The 20,532-nt window shown below is 44.2% G+C and overlaps 1 protein-coding gene across 1 annotated transcript; it reads right to left on the bottom strand.

Moving 5' to 3' along the window:
• Positions 1-1,754: 1,754 nt before the first annotated feature.
• On the bottom strand, positions 1,755-11,503 carry klhdc4 (kelch domain containing 4). The gene is made up of 12 exons (XM_046319632.1): positions 11,305-11,503; positions 10,988-11,079; positions 10,550-10,628; positions 8,958-9,056; positions 4,901-5,037; positions 4,693-4,785; positions 4,325-4,487; positions 4,111-4,189; positions 3,773-3,981; positions 3,246-3,654; positions 3,035-3,154; positions 1,755-2,697 (listed from the first exon to the last, which is right to left on the bottom strand). Exons 1-12 carry the CDS (start codon positions 11,404-11,406, stop codon positions 2,522-2,524), a joined length of 1,758 nt encoding a protein of 585 aa, XP_046175588.1. The 5' UTR covers positions 11,407-11,503; the 3' UTR covers positions 1,755-2,521.
• Between the last annotated feature and the right edge of the window lie 9,029 nt (positions 11,504-20,532).

The raw sequence follows: 20,532 nt of genomic DNA, 5'->3' as shown, positions 1-20,532 counted from the left end.
CCTTCATGTTGCTACATCAGCCAGCAAGACCACACAACAAAACCAGAAGGATGCAACTTACATACAAAATATATTCTTTAGCTTAGCTGGTATATAATGGCACAAGTACATAAGAACATATCCTAGTTGTATTGCTAGTATTGTCGTACCCCTGTCAACTCCTATCTCAATTCCACTGTCCTTTTCTCAGTGCAGTTTTCGGTCTGTCTTGTCGAGTCTCTGACTGCCTCCCTGTCTGCAGGGAAGTTAAGCCAATTTCACCAGATTACTGTAATGAAATCACTGCGTGAAGTTTAGCTGTGTCCCACCACTGAACAGGATGATGGGTAATTTCTCTAAATCTATTGGAGGAGGTAGAGAAAGAGGTAACAGTCTGTCATGGACCCAACAAATATCTGTCCAGCTGACAGTTGTGTGTATGATCACAAATACTCACATTAAACACACAAACAAATGGCTATAAATTGAATTATTTGACTTCTTATCTTGGAAACTGTATTAGCATGTTATGAGTCAGAATACCGGGCCGGAACAGCTTCAGTGCGACAACATTGAGAAGGGTTGATAATGATGATTATTGCACCTAGTCAGTCTAAAAACACCTAATATGGTATTATAAAATAGGAGAACACCAAAAAGATCAAGAAAACAGGGAATGAAATTATACAACTAACACTGAAGTAGCCATACGCTCTGAATGAGTCTCACTCTCACATGGGACCACTGACGAGTCTGTGACGATAACACTTCATGTGCTCCGACACGTCAGCAGCACTGGGCCCCCCAAAAAGTATATTTTTAGTTATTTATATCGGTCTTTTTTACAGGATTTAAACATTTGGGGTCGAAGGCGAATGAAGAAGAGAGTGAGGGATAGAGTTGGAGACAGTCTGCAGCATCCCAGTAACCTCATCCATCTATCTGCTTTCCATCTATTATTCATCCCTCCCCTCATTCTTCTCAGGGCTGATAAAATAGGTCACTCTGGGATAGATAGCTAGCTAGGCTGCATTTCATTTGGAGGCACAGCTTTCCTCGCCCCTCGTCTCTTATCTTGAAGAATGATCTGGCCTTAATGGCCATGTACTCCTATAATCTCCACCGACACAGCCAGAAGAGGACTGGCCATCCCTCAGAGTGTGGTTCCTCTCTAGGTTTCTTTCTAGGGAGTTTTACCTAGCCACCATGCTTTTACATCTGCATTGCTTGCTGTTTGGGGTTTTAGGCTCGGTTCCTGTATAGCACTTTGTGACATCTGCGGATGTAAAAAGGGCTTTCAAAAAACATTTGATTGATTGATACCTGACTACTATTCTAAAGTATTTTCATTGTCCTTTTCAAATCACTCACTCGCTGAATTGTCCTCCCTCTGCGATATACCTTCCTCTCTCCATCATCAGATAAGAAGATGAGTCTGGAGGAGAGGTAGAGCTAAAACAAAGGAACTGTTTTACCTTTAGCATACAGCAGGGGAAGTTTGACTACATGTGTGACCGCTGCACAGTGCATAGTAAACAGTCGGGGAGCCAATGTACTACAGTATATGTTCTGGCAAAGCTTTGGTAGCAGGGTAGTGGTTCAAATATGTCAAAAGTTGAGTCAACAACCTATTTTAAAAGGCTAAAACATAATCTTCTTATCTTCAATACAACACAAACACTGGGAAAGATCAACCAGTATTTATCAAGTTGAGCCGTTTTCAACACTAAACACATTGGCCGTCACCCTTAAAAATACTACAGACACTACAGAAGTATTATGGTTGGATGTTTAATGACAAATTGGTTTAGAAAACAATAAATCAAAGGGGGTGAGCAATGACAAGGATTTTCTGACCATCTTACATTTACATTTAAGTCATTTAGCAGACGCTCTTATCCAGAGCGACTTATCTTCTTGAAGATATGAAACTAGAAACTAATTCCAAATACGATACAGTATACATACTGCAGTGTAGTCCAACTGCCAAAACAGCAGCATATTTTCATGCACAGTTAGGCCTACTGTACAAAGGCATGGGTGGTTATGAGGGCAGAAAATGTTCACCAAGCAGAGAGATTATTTAATTGGCCTCTTCAGTTTAAAGAAGTGTTTTCCAACTCTAATAATGTGTCATAGGGAAGAATGAGGATACTCATCAGTGGTTCCCAACTCCAGTCCTTGAGTACCCCCAACTGCGTACATTTTTGTTGTAGCCCCAAACAAACTAACCTGATTCAACTCATTGAGGTCTTGATGATTAGTTGAATCAGATGTGCTTGTCCGTGGCTACAATACAAATGTGTGCTGTTGGGGGTACTTGAGGACTGGAGTTGGGAAACACTGATGAGTACCCTCATTCTTCCCTATGACAAACTATCACTCTCCACCTGTCTCACACTCACACACACACACACACACACACACACACACACACACACACACACACACACACACACACACACACACACACACACACACACACACACACACACACACACACACACACACACAAAGAAGGCGGATACACATACACCCTGGCTCACTGCTGGTCTTCATAGAACACCTTGGCCATGGCTATGCCCACTTTCTGCACCTTCGTGTCCTTAGCCTCTGGGCCCATGTTGGCCCGGGCCTGGCCTACCCAGTATTGCTCTGTACGGCTCTGGAAGTCTTCCAGCACCTCACCTGGCTGCACTGGGGGGTGATCCTCCTCATCTGTAAACGCATACACCACACCGAAGAGAGTGTTACTTCTGGTGTCAACACTACTGCGACTGACATTGTGTTTAGACAGCACTGTCCCTTGAGGCTTTCTATAAGAGGCTTTTGGCTTTGGCTTTGATGCAACCTGTTCACTGCTCTAGTGGAGAAGTACATTCTCTGATATACTACGGCTTTCAGCCAATCAGCATTTAGGGCTCGAACCACCCAGTTGATATAGCCTGATATACCACAGCTTTCAGCCAATCAGCACCATTGAACACATGAAGAGCAGAATAAAGTAGGGTTAGAAACATACACCGAAAAGAATAAAGGGATATTTCTCATTTACCCTGTTCGTCACTTTCTTCTTCAGATTCCTCCCCTTCGTCATCACCTCCTTTAGCCTCCTCTTCATCCCCCTCCTCATCGTCATCTGACTCAGACCAGTCATCCAGCCACTCTTGGGTCTCTACAGAGAGAAGGGGTCAGTGTGATCAGGAAGTCAACCTCCATCCCACAGAAACACACGGACAGAAAAGCCCAGTTTCCCTCTTACTTACTGGGGTCCATCTCGACCAGCACCTCCCACTGGTCCATCTTGTGGAGGTCCAGACAGTACAGGTCGTTGAGGGTGAACTGGCGGTCACCCACTTCAAACATGCCCCCGTACAAATACAGCTTCCCATATTTCACTGTTGCCATGGCACTGGAGCGAGCACAGGGCTCGACAAGGATGGCCGAGGCACCTTCCTCACCTTCCTCCTCTTCCTCACTCTCTTCCTCCACCTGTGTCCCGGGAATTATTTCCTTGATGGTCATGACTGTTCCGTCTTCAGTGACGATCTCCTTGATGACCTCCACAGGTCCCTGTGCTGCTGCTCCTTCCTCCTCCTGACCCTCCCCTGACCCCTCCCCTGTCTCCCCTTCCTTCTTCCCCCGTCGACGCTTCTTCTTCTCCGACTTACAGCCCTGGACAAGGGGAGGGAAAAACAGGTCAACAACAATAATATTAACACAGCTGCTTACAAATGTCCAAGTAAACATTATATCTACTGTATGTGCCAAAATATACGTTTCCAGCAGTTACCTTGAGCTGAGCAGGGAACCAGCGGTGCTTGTTGATGTCATACAGGTAAAGGTCGTTGTAGAAGTCCCCCTCCAGAGTCTCATCTTCCTCCTCGTCACACACCCCTCCGAAGAGCAGCGCCCGGCCCGTGGGCCCCACAGCCAGGGAGAATCCCGACCGGGCGGGTGGCTTGGAGCCTGAGGGACTCACCCGGGACCACAACCACTTCTCTGAAAGGGACAGGGAGAAAATAAACATGAGGAACAATGTCATGTGAATAGAAATCCCATTGCCCTGCGTTTTCTTTGTCCAGGCTAGTCTGTAGCCAATAGCAAGTATAAGCCTGAGCATCACTGTACCTTGTTCTTCTTTGCCATCTCTCTTGAGGAGAAACATGTCAGAGTGGATGGTTCCCTTTTCCACATCTTTCTTAGCTTTCTAATAGGGAACAATAAAAACGCAACTTTGATTTAAATGTCATGGAGTCATTCAAAGACTTGCTGCATATCTCTCAATATCATATCAAATTAACATGAGCAAACTTAAGAACCTGTTGTGCACACACACACACACCACTTTGGAGTATCCTCCGTAGATGATGACCCCGGAGCCATCGGGGGTAGAGGTCATCTGGCAGGCTGAACGAGGGGAGGGGCCAGTGCCGGAGGGGGAGAGGCGACTCCAGGTGAAGGAGTCCAGACTGAAGGCGTGTACATCGTTGTAGTAGATAAAATCCCTGCAAGATAAGGAGTACACTATCAACAACATAATCTAGTTCATTTTGCATATTTCATGCAGCGGCTGCATCTCATATTGTGATAGTTTGACCTCCATAAAGCTAGCCAGAAGGTTCTCTTTCCTCTCCTCTTATTTCCTACAATTACTCTGCCTTTCACCTCTCCTTAACTGACACGATAGCTCCTCCCATCATCTCTCCTTACCTAGCACTTTCGTGGAAGCCTCCGAACACCAGCAACTGCCTCTTACTCAGGACCATACGATGTCCACTCCTACCAGAGGGGGCACCTGGAACCCTGGGTTGCAGACACAACACTTGAACTCACACACAGACACAAACAGGTTCATCTAGTAGCATCTCAAACATACGTTTAACACACTATTACTACTACAGCAATATGGCTCCCTCACTTGATCTGCTCCCAGGTGTTTGTGGAGAGGTGAAGAACCCAGAGGTCTTTATAGTGGTAGAACTGCTCCCCGTCAGGAGACGCAAACTCCCCTCCAAACAACCACAGCTGCCCCCCTGCCTGGGGAACTACCACCGCCTGCAGAGAGAGAGAAAGAGAGACAGAGAAAGGAGAGAGAGAGAGAGAGAAAGATGGAAGGGAGAGAGAGAGTTATCAGGTAGATATCATCTACTCTGGCAATCTCTCAAATCTCTTCATAACTGTATCAAAGGTATAGTCTGTCCTCTGGTGTCCAAAAGGGAGAATGACAGCACAATGCGGGTCTCAGGCTGCCACCTGAGAAATCACTCATCCACAACAGAGAAAAAGTGAAAATAAAATGTGTCAGTAAAGGTGTGACATGCCTTTGAGTTCCCCAAAAGTAGAACAAAGGTGTGAAAAAGTTACCCTGAGCTGTCTAAGTGACTATAAATAGTAAAGGTAGAATCCTGACAGAAGGCAGGGGGGGGGGGATCTGGTGAGCTCTGTAAAGTACAAGGATGCAAACTGGTGAGGGCCCAAAAAGTTGAAACAAATGTTTTGCACGGAAACCCACGAGAAATCGATGGAAATGTTCTGAGTGGGGTTGTCTCTCTGCATTTAGATATATTCATACGGATACTGTACATTTTTACATCCACTGTGTATCAACTGTATATCAACCATATACCCACTGTATAGCAACCGTATACCCACTGTATATCAACGTATACCCACTGTATACCGACTGCATATCAACCATATACCCAGTGTATATCAACGTATACCCACTGTATATCAACCATATACCCACTGTATATCAACGTATACCCACTGTATACCGACTGTATATCAACCAGATACCCACTGTATATCAACCATATACCCAATGTATACCGACTGTATATCAACCAGATACCCACTGTATATCAACCGCATACCCACTGTATATCAACCAGATACCCACTGTATATCAACCGCATACCCACTGTATATCAACCGCATACCCACTGTATATCAACCGCATACCCACTGTATACCAACCTCTTACCCACTGTATATCAACCAGATACCCACTGTATATCAACCTCTTACCCACTGTATATCAACCGTATACCCACTGTATACCAACCTCTTACCCACTGTATATCAACCAGATACCCACTGTATATCAACCTCTTACCCACTGTATATCAACCGCATACCCACTGTATATCAACCGGATACCCACTGTATTCCAACCCCGAGCTGACCCACTGTATATCAACCGCATACCCACTGTATATCAACAGGCATACCCACTGTATATCAACCATACCCACTGTATACCAACCTCTTACCCACTGTATATCAACCAGATACCCACTGTATATCAACCTCTTACCCACTGTATATCAACCAGATACCCACTGTATATCAACCTCTTACCCACTGTATATCAACCAGATACCCACTGTATATCAACCTCTTACCCACTGTATATCGACCGTATACCCACTGATTATTTGTATATCTGCTCATTCTCTTATAGCTCTATGCTCACTCTACCTAATTGTATATAATGTATGTAAACTTTGTTTAAATGCTGCTGTCTATATTCTGTCTATAAATATTGTCTATCACTAGCAGCACCATATCACTAAGTACAATGGGGCAAAAAAGTATTTAGTCAGCCACCAATTGTGCAAGTTCACCCACTTAAAAAGATGAGAGAGGCCTGTAATTTATCATAGGTACACTTCAACTATGACAGACAAAATGAGAAAAAAATATCAAGAAAATTTCATTGTAGGATTTTTAATTAATTAATTTGCAAATTATGGTGGAAAATAAGTATTTGGTCAATAACAAAAAGTTTATCTCAATACTTTGTTTTATACCCTTTGTTGGCAATGACAGAGGTCAAACGTTTTCACACACTGTTACTGGTATTTTGGCCCATTCCTCCATGCAAATCTCCTCTAGAGCAGTGATGTTTTGGGGCTGTTGCTGGGCAACACAGACTTTCAACTCCCTCCAAAGATTTTCTATGGGGTTGAGATCTGGAGACTGGTTAGGCCACTCCAGGACCTTGAAATGCTTCTTACGAAGCCATTCCTTTGTTGCCTGGGCAGTGTGTTTGGGATCATTGTCATGCTGAAAGACCCAGCCATGTTTTATCTTCAATGCCCTTGCTGATGGAAGGAGGTTTTAACTCAAAATCTCACGATACATGGCCCCATTCATTCTTTCCTTTACACGGATCAGTCGTCCTGGTCCCTTTGCAGAAAAACAGCCCCAAAGCATGATGTTTCCACCCCCATGCTTCACAGTAGGTATGGTGTTCTTTGGATGCAACTCAGCATTCTTTGTCCTCCAAACACAACGAGTTGAGTTTTCACCAAAAAGTTATATTTTGGTTTCATCTGACCATATGACATTCTCCCAATCTTTTTCTGGATCATCCAAATGCTCTCTTGCAAACTTCAGACGGGCCTGGACATGTACTGGCTTAAGCAGGGGGACACGTCTTGCACTGCAGGATTTGAGTCCCTGGCGGCGTAGTGTGTTACTGATGGTAGGCTTTGCTACTTTGGTCCCAGCTCTCTGCAGGTCATTCACTAGGTCCCCCGTGTGGTTCTGGGATTTTTGCTCACCGTTCTTGTGGTCATTTTGACCCCACGGGGTGAGATCTTGCGTGGAGCCCCAGATCGAGGTAGATTATCAGTGGTCTTGTATGTCTTCCATTTCCTAATAATTGCTCCCACAGTTGATTTCTTCAAACCAAGCTGCTTACCTATTGCAGATTCAGTCTTCCCAGCCTGGTGCAGGTCTAAAATTTTGTTTCTGGTGTCCTTTGACAGCTCTTTGGTCTTGGCCATAATGGAGTTTGGAGTGTGACTGTTTGAGGTTGTGGACAGGTGTCTTTTATACTGATAACAAGTTCAAACAGGTGCCATTAATACAGGTAACGAGTAGAGGACAGAGGAGCCTCTTAAAGAAGAAGTTACAGGTCAGTGAGAGCCAGAAATCTTGCTTGTTTGTTGGTGACCAAATACTTATTTTCCACCATAATTTGCAAATAAATTCATTCAAAATCCTACAATGTGATTTTCTGGATTTTTTTTCCTCCTTTTGTCTGTCATAGTTGAACTTTTTTGCCCCACTGTAACATTCAGAATACGTGTAAATGTACTTGTCGAATAAAGGGGATTCTGATTTTCCTAACAATGTGATACCAGGGCAACTATAACAATACCTAGGAGTATGGTGATCCACCCCCTCAGATTGAGTTTAGAATTATATTGATTAGACATATGCATCCTACTTCGAAGCATCTCTTTGAGTAGGCTATCTATCCCTTTTCCCTGCGCCTTCCAAATGTGTGTATAGCCAAGGTACCATGGTGTTCATTAGCCAGGTAACATGACTAAACAAGGTTGTTTGTTATGAAACCAAAAACTCGCAGAATGGCCTGCTTGTTCTTAGAGGCGAAATCAAAAGATACCTATCCACATTGCTCACCCTGGGAGCTGCTCTAATAATTAAACAAATTTAACAACAGTAACCCCATGACTGTCTGCACTCCCCAACTCGCCATTGCAGCTAAATAACATTTTCAAAACTTATGGAGATGCGCATAAAGAACAGACGGAGTGAAGCAGCTGAGTAGGCGAATGGCTGGTTAGGGGGACGCGGGTAACTGCTCTCATCAGACACACGTGATATTGGATGAAGCACTCATTTTGATATAACATATCTGACATCACGCTCGGAACTCCGTTTGATATTCAATTTGTAGGACGCGTACGGTAGGGATGCATCCTGTACTCGTTAGAGAGAGAGAAGGCAGTAATCGCAGAGGGAGAAGATCTGCTTGCGCTCTCTCTTTTATAGCTTAATGTGTGATACACTCTAGGTCTGCACACTCTGATCCGCTAAGGTGTTGATCTATTTTGAGATCTAAACGGCGGATATCGTCGAAAAGAGACATGTTTGCATCCCTGAAAGAAAACGGAGGTGGTGATAGAGATGGTGGTTGAAAGGAGGTACATAGTTACCTGGTGAGCACAGCGTCGTGGAGGAGGGTTGGGGATGTCTGACTTCACCCAGGTGTTCTTCTTTATGTTATAGAAGAACAGGTCATTGTAGAGGTACGTCTGGAAGGAAGAAAATTAACCCACTGTCAACCCTATTCATCCAAAGTCAATAAGGATTAATAACAGACAAAAAATTATGAATATAAATATAAAAATACATTAATAAATATATGAATGCATTAATAAATGTATGAATATAAAGGCTCCCGAGTGGTGCAGCGGTCTAAGGCACTGCTTCTCAGTGCTAGAGGCATCACTACAGACCCTGGTTCGATTCCAGGCTGTATCACAACCAGCCGTGATTGGGAGTCCCATAGGGCGGCACACAATTGGCCCAGTGTCGTCCTGGTTAGGGTTTGGCCGGTGTAGGCAGTCATTGTAAATAAGAATGTGTTCTTAACTGACTTGCTTCGTTAAATAATAAAAATAAAAAAGGTGTTCAGCATATACTATATATATACAAAATAATTTGGACACCCCTTCAAATGAGTGGATTTGACAATGCTGACAGGTGTATAAAATCGAGCACACAGCCATGCAATCTCCAAAGACAAACATTGGCAGTAGAATGGCCTTGCTGAAGAGCTCAGTGACTTTCAATGTGGCCCCTTCATAGGATTTCACCTTTCCAACAAGTCAGTTCATCAAAATGCTGTGCTGTTATTGTGAAGTGAAAACATCCAGGACCAACAACGGCTCAGCCGCGAAGTGCTAGGGCAGACAAGCTCACAGAATGAGACTGTAAGCTTGAGTGCTGAAGCGCGTAAAGATTGTCTGTCCTCAATTGCAACGCTCACTACAGAGTTCCAAACTGCCTCGGGAAGCAACATCAGCACAAGAACTGTTTGTCAGGAGTTTCATGAAATGGATTTCCATGGCCGAGCAGCCACACAAGCCTAAGATCACCATGCACAAGAGGTGTAAAGCTCGCCGCCATTGGAGCAGTGGAAGCGTGTTCTCTGGAGTGATGATTCACGTTTCACCATCTGGCAGTCTGACAGACGAATGCATAGTGCAAACTGTAAAGTTTGGTGGAGGAGCAAAAATGATCTGGGGACATTTTTCAAGGCCCCTTAGTTCCAGTGAAGGGAAATCTTAATACTACAGCATGCAATGACATTCTAGACGATTCTGTGCTTCCAACTTTATGGCAACAGTTCGGGGAAGGCCCTTTCCCTGGTTCAGCATGACAATGTCCCCGTGCACAAAGCGAGGTCCATACAGAAATGGTTTGTCGAGATCGGTGTGGAAGAACTGGCCTGCTCAAAGCCCTGATCTCAACCCCATCGAACACCTTTGGGATTAATTGGAATGACGACTACGAGCCAGGCCTAATCGCCCAACATCAGACTTCACTAATGCTCGTGGCTGAATGGAAGCACATACCTGCAGCAATGTTCCAACATCTAGTGGAAAGCCTTCCCAGAAGAGTGGAGGTTGTTATAGTAGCAAAGGAGGGACCAACTCCATTTTAAAGCCCATGATTTTGGAATGAGATGTTCGACGAGCAGGTGTCCACATGCTTTAGGTCATGTAGTGTATATGAATCATACCTTTTTGCCATTGAAGAACTCGCCTCCAAACAAGATCAGCTCATCCTTGTCGGGGTGTGCTGACAGTGAGGCGTTCAACCTGAGTGATGAGACAAACAGGATACCACTACTATCAAATCAAATCACATTTTAATAGTCGCATACAAATATTTAGCAGATGTTATTGCAGGTGTAGCAAAATGCTTGTGACACCTGGCTGTGAAATCTCCTAACACCTGGCTCTGACTTGAGCTGCCACACCTAACACCAGGCTCATGTTCAGTAGGCACGAAACAGCAAAGGTTTTGAAATGAAAACAAATTGAAAACGAGACAATTCTTATTGTACAAGATCAGCCATAGTAACTCCCTGGATTCAACACATTTTCTCCAGTTTTGTGCCCATTGAACATGATCCAGGTAAACACCTATCAACATCTAGGACAGAGTAGTGGGTCACCTGGGTGAGGGGGGCGGGCAGGCGGTCTCCACAACTGTTGTCTTCTTTGCATCCAAGGACTGAAACTCAGCTATCAGCGCAGCCAGGTCCTCCTGTATCAATGCCAAAGGAAAACAACACAGCAGTGAACAACAGCTGAAACTATTCACTCTGTACAATGTCATGTGATTGAGTAGATGTGAATTGACTTGGAATTTCACACACACGATTTTATGTAATTTTATGCTATAAAGACATTGTAATGTACTGTAGAACTATCTAGCTAGCTAATGTTAGTAGCCAGCAGTTGAAAGGGAGACAGACATGCCTAACGTTACCTCTTCTCGTTTAGACCGCTTTGAAATCTTTTTATCCATTTTGGCTGCTGTCTTCTCTGCTCCTTTCACTTTCTTTTGTTCTTTTTTACCCTTTTTGCCCATTTTTACAGGACAGTACTAGCTACAGATTAGCTTTGAATCAGAACCACATGGAAATTGTCCAGCTAAATAAACTCACATGTACTTCCACAGACAAGCGCGGTTCACTTCCGGCAACAACAGCGAAGTGACATAGAAACATGTCTATTGTGAATAGTGCCACCTGCTGCACTGGGTGTAGTACTAGCTCACTCCTCGTAAAATGAGAAGCAGGTTTAGACTCTAGAAATAGTTAGTTCGTGAAAAACTGTAAATCTAAAATAATATCAACTTGGAAAGTGTAGGCTAGTTCTGTGGACCAGTTATCTGGGAAGCATTGCAGATGTTAATTTCACACAATGAGTTCAGTAGATTATGCTACATTTAAAGAAATTATGTTTCAACTCATATTTGTATCATGTAAGATATAATGCCTGGTATTGTAAAGAAGTATGTTAAAGGGCACGTAAAAGGATTAAGCTCATTGTTTTTAGAGAGGACAAGCCTGTTGCATGTTGTAACATAATTAATTGAGTCCCAATCACACAGACCTATATCTATCCTACCCTGTCTTTCCATTCATCTTCTGCACATCTACCATTCCAGTGTTTAATTGTTATATTGTAATTACTTCGCCAACATGGCCTATTTATTGCCTTAACTCCCTTATCTTACCTCATTTGCACTCACTGTATATAGACTTCTTTTCTTCTTTTTTGTTCTACTGTATTATTGACTGTATGTTTTGTTTATTCCATGTGTAACTCTGTGTTGTTTTATGTGTCGAATTGCTATGCTTTATCTTGGCCAGGTCGCAGTTGCAAATGAGAACTTGTTCTCAACTAGCCTACCTGGTTAAATAAAGGTGAAAAATAATAATAAAAATATATATATATTCCTCCTGGTGGTGTATAATTTAACATCACCTTCAACTTGATGAAACGAGTGTCAGTTTACTGTTGAAACCCTGTGACAGGCATAGACCATGTGCACCCAGCAGGCTTCATGTATGGCTCTCACACAAAGTGTCTAATCTTGATGTTGTTTTTGACCTCTGCCTTCCTTGGTTTCCCTTTGAGTCCTGCCCTGATCTACGGTTGTAGCATTGAGGTATAACAATTTATTCTGGGAACCTTAAGGAACATGGTCAGTATGTCAGCATGCACGCAGAAGTTAGCTGATACGATGGTTGGTCAGATAAAGTTAGTCACATTAGGCAAGTAGTACCGGTGCATCAAGTCTGACATCAACAGCTTCTATCCCCAAGCAATACGAGTGGTAAATAACTAACAAAATAGCTACATGGACGGAGTTTACCTTGTATCTTTACTTACCTTTTATTCCAATATTTGCACTGTTTCTATGCCCTCTCACAGGGCCCTACACACTCACACACACGGTCACTCCAACACACACACACACACACACACACACACACACACACACACACACACACACACACACACACACACACACACACACACACAAACACTCACTCCTAATAAAATCTTGGACACAGAGCATTGGTAAGGAATTTTCTTTTTTAGGACACACCACTTGTTTTTCCATACATTGAGCGTGTAGAAGGGGCTCGGGCATTGGATACTCAATGGCCTTGTGTGGCAAGTCTGTCACATTCAGATTCAGCCACTCACAGGCCAGGGCCAGAGGGTCATGGCTTCTTAGTGAGGATGGCAAATCTCCTCATTCACTTGGGTCAAAAGATCCCTGCGTAAAGATAGCTGCCTGGTCTGGTTGTAAAGCAGGAGAGTGATCTCTGCCAACCAAAGCTTCCCTGGTCATCGAAGGGGTCTCGAAGATTAGGGATAAGCCCTGTTCCCTCACTCTGTTTACTGGAGTGGGGACTATTAGGCATAGAGTGGGAAAAAGCATAAGGCGTTATGCTTGCCAAGGGTGTGCTAGTGCTTTCATCCCTAGTGGTGCATTTTCCCCACGTTAGGATGGAGTCTCTAAAAACCCTTACAGGATTGTCACCTCTAACAGTCTGTGAGTCCGTCTGGATCGATGCGAGAAGCGGGGTCTCTAGAGGCTGGAATAAGCTAGTGCCTGCGTGTCATGCGCAGCCAAGAGTGTAATAAATCTGCAGAGGGGGAAGAGAGTGTGTCTCCGTAAATGGGGTACTTCGAAAAAGAGTGAAAACATGCTCAATACTCATGGATTGTGCCCTAGTGAGTGGCGACAGGTATGGCCATAACATGTCACCATGCTGGGCTATGTGCAAGAGAGAAATGACGTAATAATGGAATGACGTAAGACGTCAGATGGTGTAGCTAAAAGAAAGAAGGAAACATGCTGGTTTCCCAGATGTCCTAATCCCGAGCAGTAGAGCAGCTACAGTATGTGTCTGGTCTGTCTTGGCTCTAAAATATTGTGGAAGTAGAGTGTGCCTTGACTGCACTTACCAAGCGCAAGTGTAAAAACAGGACGAGGAAAAGACCCGAGCGTTGTGGACTCGCAAATAACCGATAGCTGTCTGGGGCTCTGACACCTTCTCTCTTTTAACCAGAAAGTAGAAGTAACTGTACTGATAGTACTGAGCTCGATAGATAGGGTTCTCTGTCAATAGAGCCAAGTTTCCATTGGCTTGTCAAAAAATCCCCAAAACTAAGTGGGCTGCAGATGCAAGATCTTAATTTGAGCCAGTTTGCTACAGCAGGAAAGTTCTCCTGCAAATGTAATCAAATTTAGATCCTACACCTGTAAGGGAGTTTCATGGGTGAGCCAACAAAAACCTGTTCCCCTGATAAATAAATTAAAACTGAGCTAATGAGTGACAGGAAGCCACAGAGTGAATGGGGAAGTGTTAGGTTCCCAGGTTACATTTACATGCCTTGTTCACCTAGAGTGAATGGAACCGATAAGATCAGAGGGAATGCTGACTTTCGCCCCTGGCTGAAACCTGACAAGGCTCTGAGGGTATGCGTTGCATTCCAAAAATTCAGCTGCACAAATGTATGTACAAATACACCGAGAGCGATGCAAACAAACCTCCATTGCTCCATAAATGTTTAAACTGTGTAAATTAAGGGACGATGGCACTTGGGAATGAAGTGCAGCTCCTCCATTTTCTCATGTGAGCAAGGCCACGAAAGTGAGCTGCACAGTGATATAAAAAAAGTGCACCGTGCCTCCCCACTCACTGCCTTTTCAGACGGAGAGGGAGAGAAATGGCTCGCGTTAAACCTAAGAGAGAGAGTGTGTAAGGCAGGGAGGCGTAAGCTTTGCGCGCTATCTTCCTCCGCTACCAGTGCTGCGTCCTAGGAGAGCGGACATGCTGAGTCTAAAGAGCGCTACACAGTCTTAGCAAACGGAGCCGACGGAGGTCCGTTTGCATCGCGTTCCAAAAATTCAGCCACACAAACGTACTGTAATGACCTGACTAGATCATAAATGAACAATTGTCCAGACAGAGGCTTGAGTTTGCGAATTGACGGTTTATTAAACCAACTTTACACAGGCTACTGTTTGGGCCGTAGCACACGCCAAAAAGATGACAGATAACCCCCAAGCCAATCGTGACCTTCCCTTGTGAAGCCCAGACGTAAGAGAGAGAGAACAAAGGCTGAACCTGGTCTTAACTTCCAATGCTCCACCCCCCCTCCACGCCACTCCGCCAACCACCAGGATGCCCGGCATCAGAACATTCCAGGCATTCCCGTGATTGGCAGATAGCAGGTTGATTGACATGTCGGACCCCGCGAACACCGGGTACTGGTCAGTACAACACAACCATCTCCTAGCCTAACACATAACACACAGCTGTCTGTGCGGGTCGCTACAGTACGTATAAATATGTAAAGAGCGACGCAAACCGACTTCCATCTGCTCCGTTTGTGTACAGTGTAGCACCTGTGCAGCTCACTTTCATGGCCTTGCTCACATGGAAAAACGGAGGAGCTGCACTTTATCCCCAAGTGCCATCATCCCAAAGCCAGTTTGTTGTTCCCTCCAGTGTTGCCAACTCCTCAGTAAGGAAAGTAGCTATTGGCTGTCCTAAAAGTCCCTAGAAGTTGTTAATTAAATGAGCCATCGCCGAATTTGCATAATTGGCTATGTGCATGTAATTGTGATGGATGCAGTAGGAGAGAGGAATAACATTATGGGAGAGACAAAAAGTGAGTAAAAAAACACCCGAAATATGTTTAGAACCACAAATGAACTCTCTTCTGTTTCTTCTTGGGGGTTTTTAATGTCACAATTCCAACCCTCCTCCTTTATCCGGGCTTGGGACCGCCAAAAGAGACACTCTGGCAGAGTTACTTAGTTTTCTATTTCATTTTTTATTTTATTTTTTTGTTTTTAAGTTTAGTTTTTAAAGTTTGGTTTGTAACCTTATGGTCCACTTAGGAGCCTACAACAAATCACAGTAAAACATGAACATTTTTAACCATAACATTTTATTTTATTTTTGTACAATCGACATTAACAATGTAAATGGACCAAAAATAGAAAATAGAAAAAAACTGTCAATGGCAATGTGAGACAAATATGGTAACTAGTCTGGCCCTAATTCAGGTTAATTGTTTTGTTTTTCCAGACCCTCCTCCACACACACAAAGGGTGTGCTGGCTCACAGAAAGAGTGGGTCATCATCATTTTGGTCAAGGCTCTCTATGGCAGGTTCAGCAACTGAAGGAGCTGACTTACATGAGTAAGCAGCTGATGTGCCAAAAAGCTGAAAATCATTATCAGGCAGCTGGTGCTCATAGCAAGCCTCACCAGACAGCTTCAGTCCATATCGAATGTACAGGATGGAGTTAAGAGTCTGCAAGGACATTTGTTTTCTATTTAGCTTTTTACCACACTCATCTGGCTGAATACTCTCTCGACTTCAGCATTCGAGTGTGGCAAGGACAACACAGACACAGCATCCATGGCAAGTTCTTGAAACAGGTTGATATCAGCTGCATCCCTGAACACTCCAGAAGCCCAGTGTGTTTTTTGTCTCATTCCATTTACTAAGATGGATGGCACGCCATTGCTGGACAATCTTGTCTATCTCTGTAGGGGAGTAGCCAAGGAGCTTGGATATTTTTCTTTTTCTCCAGGGCTCTTATTGTGCTTCAGAGTTTCCTCCACATTGAAAACTGACATGTACTGCAATGCTTCGATGTTGTCCGGCAGTCTCACCCTCAACTCATTACTGAGGGAGATGGTGAAGGCTACACACCGCTTTCGGACATTGTTTTCATCCTCAGGCGCAAGGTGGAGCTTAGCTGCCTTTGACTCAAAAAGGTATCCAAGGTACGGTTTGGGACTGATGTATCCATCTATTGGCCCTTTGATTACATCAACATTTGCCAGTGGATTCAGCACCCTGCTGCTCACAGACTTGATCAGGCTAACCAAGCTGTCAAGTAGCTTAAGAGGATCTACTTGCTCTCCCTCAAAAGCCTTGATGGCCAACTGTACCTCACCCAGCACTGACTTCAAAAAATCAGATACTATATGTTTTGAGGATCACTGTACATGGAGTATAAAACCTCTGCCATGTAGCAGTGTTCACTGGACTTGGTGACTGCGAAATGCAGCCTAAGCTCCTCCCACTGGTCCAAAATGCGTGAAACCGCAGGTTCAATGGAGAGCCAACGTGTGGCACACACCTTGGTTACCTGTAAAGGTTTCTCCACACAGTTTATGGTCTCATGTATGGCCTTTTGTAGGCCTCCCTGCGCTTTGGAGACACTGAAAACCAGTTATAAGTCTCTCATACCAAGTACTCCACACTACGGGGATGGTGTCATTGGAAACATGACTTACAGCAAGCTGCAGAGTGGCACACACAGCGAATAAGAACCAGATATTTGAGACCATACTCCTCCTCCAGCACTTTATGGACCCCATTGTTAATCCCCGTCATAACAGAGGCATTGTCAGTCCCTATCCCCAGGAGTTTCTCTTTTTTATTAAGACAACACTTCGAGGAAAGCCACAACAGCACAGGCTATAGATTTGGTATCTGTTCCACATGCCAGCATGGAACAGTGTTCAGCAATAGCTAATGCCATGGTGGCCTCAGCCTTTTTTGCAGAGCCAATTTTTTTTAACCATAAATGCAGCTTGTTTTGGGTGGAACTGTTATAAGACTTTGCCTTTTGAGTATGTTTTTGAGTTTATATGTGTTTTTTTACATCACTAAGTTTGGTGTAGAAATCAGCCTTACAATACAGGCACTATGCCCAAGTATCATCTCCAATAAATGGCTTCAACCAGCCTCTGAATACATTTTGAGTGTACAGTTTAGACTGAGACATCATGAGCTAGCCAGCTAGATGTTTAGCTTATGTCACAGAGAGGCACACACACATTGGACAAGGTGAGTAAGTGACTGAGGCTGTGTGAGTCACATGCAGTGATTTATTTTTGTACAGTGATTTATTTTAGACAAAGAACATTTTACATTTACATCCTGCCCTGAATGTAAGCCAGGGCGGGATCAGCCAGTGGCGGCTTCCCGCAAGCGTGATTCATTTGCAGTCTGGATGCGGAGGGGTGAACATCTGCTCTGACTGCAGCTGGGAGGGACTGCAGCGAGAGGACTGGGTGTGCTTTGGGACAGGGGTGGGGCCCACGGCAGCACCCGCTGCTTGTTGAGAAGAGTAAGAACAATACGTGCTTTCAAAAGTCTCCAATAACACCAGAAAAAGTACTAGATTTGTCGCTAGTCGATTTGTTGAAAATGTGTCGCTAGAGGGTTCTGAATACTCGCTAAATATAGTGACGAAGTCGCTAAGTTAGCAACACTGGTTCCCTCCCGGTTGTGAGGCTGGAATGAGTTGTAGGACCCAACAGGCTGTGCCTTCTTTCTTATGTACAGTGCATTTGTAAAGTATTTAGACCCCTTCACTTTTTCCACATTTTGTTGCTTTAGAGAATTATTCTAAAATGGATGAAATAGTTGTTTTACCTCTGTCTCTAAACAATACCCCACAATGAAAAAGCAAAAATAGGTTTTTAGAAATTGTTGCAAATGTATAAAAAAGGAAATCTAACATTTACATAAGTATTCAGACCATTTACTCAGTACTTTTGTTAAAGCACCTTTGGCAGTGATTACAGCCTCGTGTCTTCTTGGGTATGGCTGCACAGCTATCTCTGCACAGCTATCTCTCTCCAGAGATGTTCACTCAGGTTAATGTGCGGGCTCTGGCTGAGCCACTCAAGGATATTCAGAGACTTGTCCCGAAGCACCTACTGCATTGTCATAGCTGTGCGCTTAGGGTTGTTGTCCTGTTGGAAGGTGAACCTTCGCCCCAGTCTGAGGTCCTGAGCGCTCTGGAGCAGGTTTTCATCAAGGATCTCTCTGTACTTTGCATCGTTCATCTTTCCCTCAATCCTGACTAGTCTTCCAGTCCCTGCCGCTGAAAAACATCCCCACAGCATGATTCTGTCACCAGCATGAATTCACCATAGGGATTGTGCCAGGTTTTTGCCAGACATGACCCTTGGCATTCAGGCCAAAGAGTTCAATCTTGGTTTCATCAGACCAGATAATCTTGTTTCTCAAGGTCTGAGAGTACTTTATAGATGCCTTTCAGCAAACTCCATGGGGGCTTAAAATATGAATTTTACTGAGGAGTGTCTTCCGTCTGGCTACTCTACCATAAAGGTCTGATTGTTGGAGTGCTGTAGAGATGGTTGTCCTTCTGGAAGGTTCTCCAATCTCAACAGAGGAACTCTAGAGCGACCATCAGGTTCTTGGTCACCTCCCTGACCAAGGCCCTTCTCCCCCGATTGCTCAGTTCGGCCGGCCGGCCAGCTCTAGAAAGAGTTTTGGTGGTTCCAAACTTCTTCCATTTAAGAACGATGGAGGGCACTGTGTTCTTGGGGATCTTCAATGCTGCAGAAATGTTTTGGTACCATCCCCCAGATCTGTGCCTCGACACGATCCTGTCTCTGAGCTCTACGGACAATTCCTTCGACCTCATGGCTTGGTTTTTGCTCTAACATTCACTGTCAACTGTGGGGCCTTATATAGCCAGGTGTGTGCCTTTCCAAATCATGTCTAATCAATTGAATTTAACACAGGTGGACTCCAAGTTGTAGAAACATCTCAAGGATGATCAATGGAAACAGGATGCACCTGAGCTCAATTTAAAAAACAAACAAAATACCTTATTTATCTTTTATAAATTTGCTAAAATGAAGAAAAAAATCTGTTTTCGCTTTGTCATTATTGGGTGTGTAGATTGATGAGGAAAATGTTTTATTTAATCCATTTCAGAATAAGGCTGTAACCTAACAAAATGTGGGGGGAAAACACTACTGCCATACGGCAGTGACATTGGGCCCAAACATTTCCTCCAGGAGGTCCACTTTTTCTTTGTCTGTCAACCTGGACAAACTTAATCGAAGTGCCCGCTCTCCCACCACAGCCAGGCTCATGGTACCACCACAGCCTTGGATGGCATTACGAGAGGTGCTGAGGTTTAGGTCTGTAATTATACAGAGCTCATCCAAATCATCTGGATTCAGGGTGTCTGAATCCAGGTGATTCCCCACCTCCTCCAGTAACTCAAATCAAATTGTATTGGTCACATACACATGGTTAGCAGGTGTTAATGCGAGTGTAGCGAAATGCTTGTGCTTCTAGTCCCAACAATGCAGTAATATCTAACAAGTAACCTAACAATCTAACTAAGCCAACAATCTAACTAAGCCAACAATAAAGAGGTCGTGTTGAGTGCTCTGAATTATCTGGGCTGAGGATTTGTACATCTTCTGAAAAATGGAGGCAGAAAAGCATTCCATCTTTCCATGAAGGCAGGTACTGGTGTTGTTAGTAACACAACACGTGGGGTGGAGGTGGTCAGACAGTGATGGCTCCACTGTGTGGGGTTGCAAAACCCGGATTCCTCCATATTTTGCATGTCCAGGCTAAGGGAGCGCCTAGCAAGGATCTCACTAGTAAGGAACTTTTCCCACGTGCCCTGAGGAAAGCTGGGACAGTGGGAAGCAGTTGTTTAACAGTGGCCATACGGGATGGGAGTCTTTTCCCATCGTACAGGTCCCTTACGAAATCTTGACACCCACCAAGGGAGCCGGCCACTCGATGCAGAGTCTGTCCGAGGCTCACTTTTAAACACTGAAGAACCCAAACTTAAAGTTGGGAAGAGCAGCTCCCCCGTC

This window comes from Oncorhynchus gorbuscha, linkage group LG01, assembly GCF_021184085.1.
Source record: "Oncorhynchus gorbuscha isolate QuinsamMale2020 ecotype Even-year linkage group LG01, OgorEven_v1.0, whole genome shotgun sequence".
Taxonomy (NCBI): Eukaryota; Metazoa; Chordata; class Actinopteri; order Salmoniformes; family Salmonidae; genus Oncorhynchus; species Oncorhynchus gorbuscha.
The sequence above is the reverse complement of the archived record's forward strand: the minus strand, read 5'-3'. Positions and strand labels throughout refer to the sequence as shown.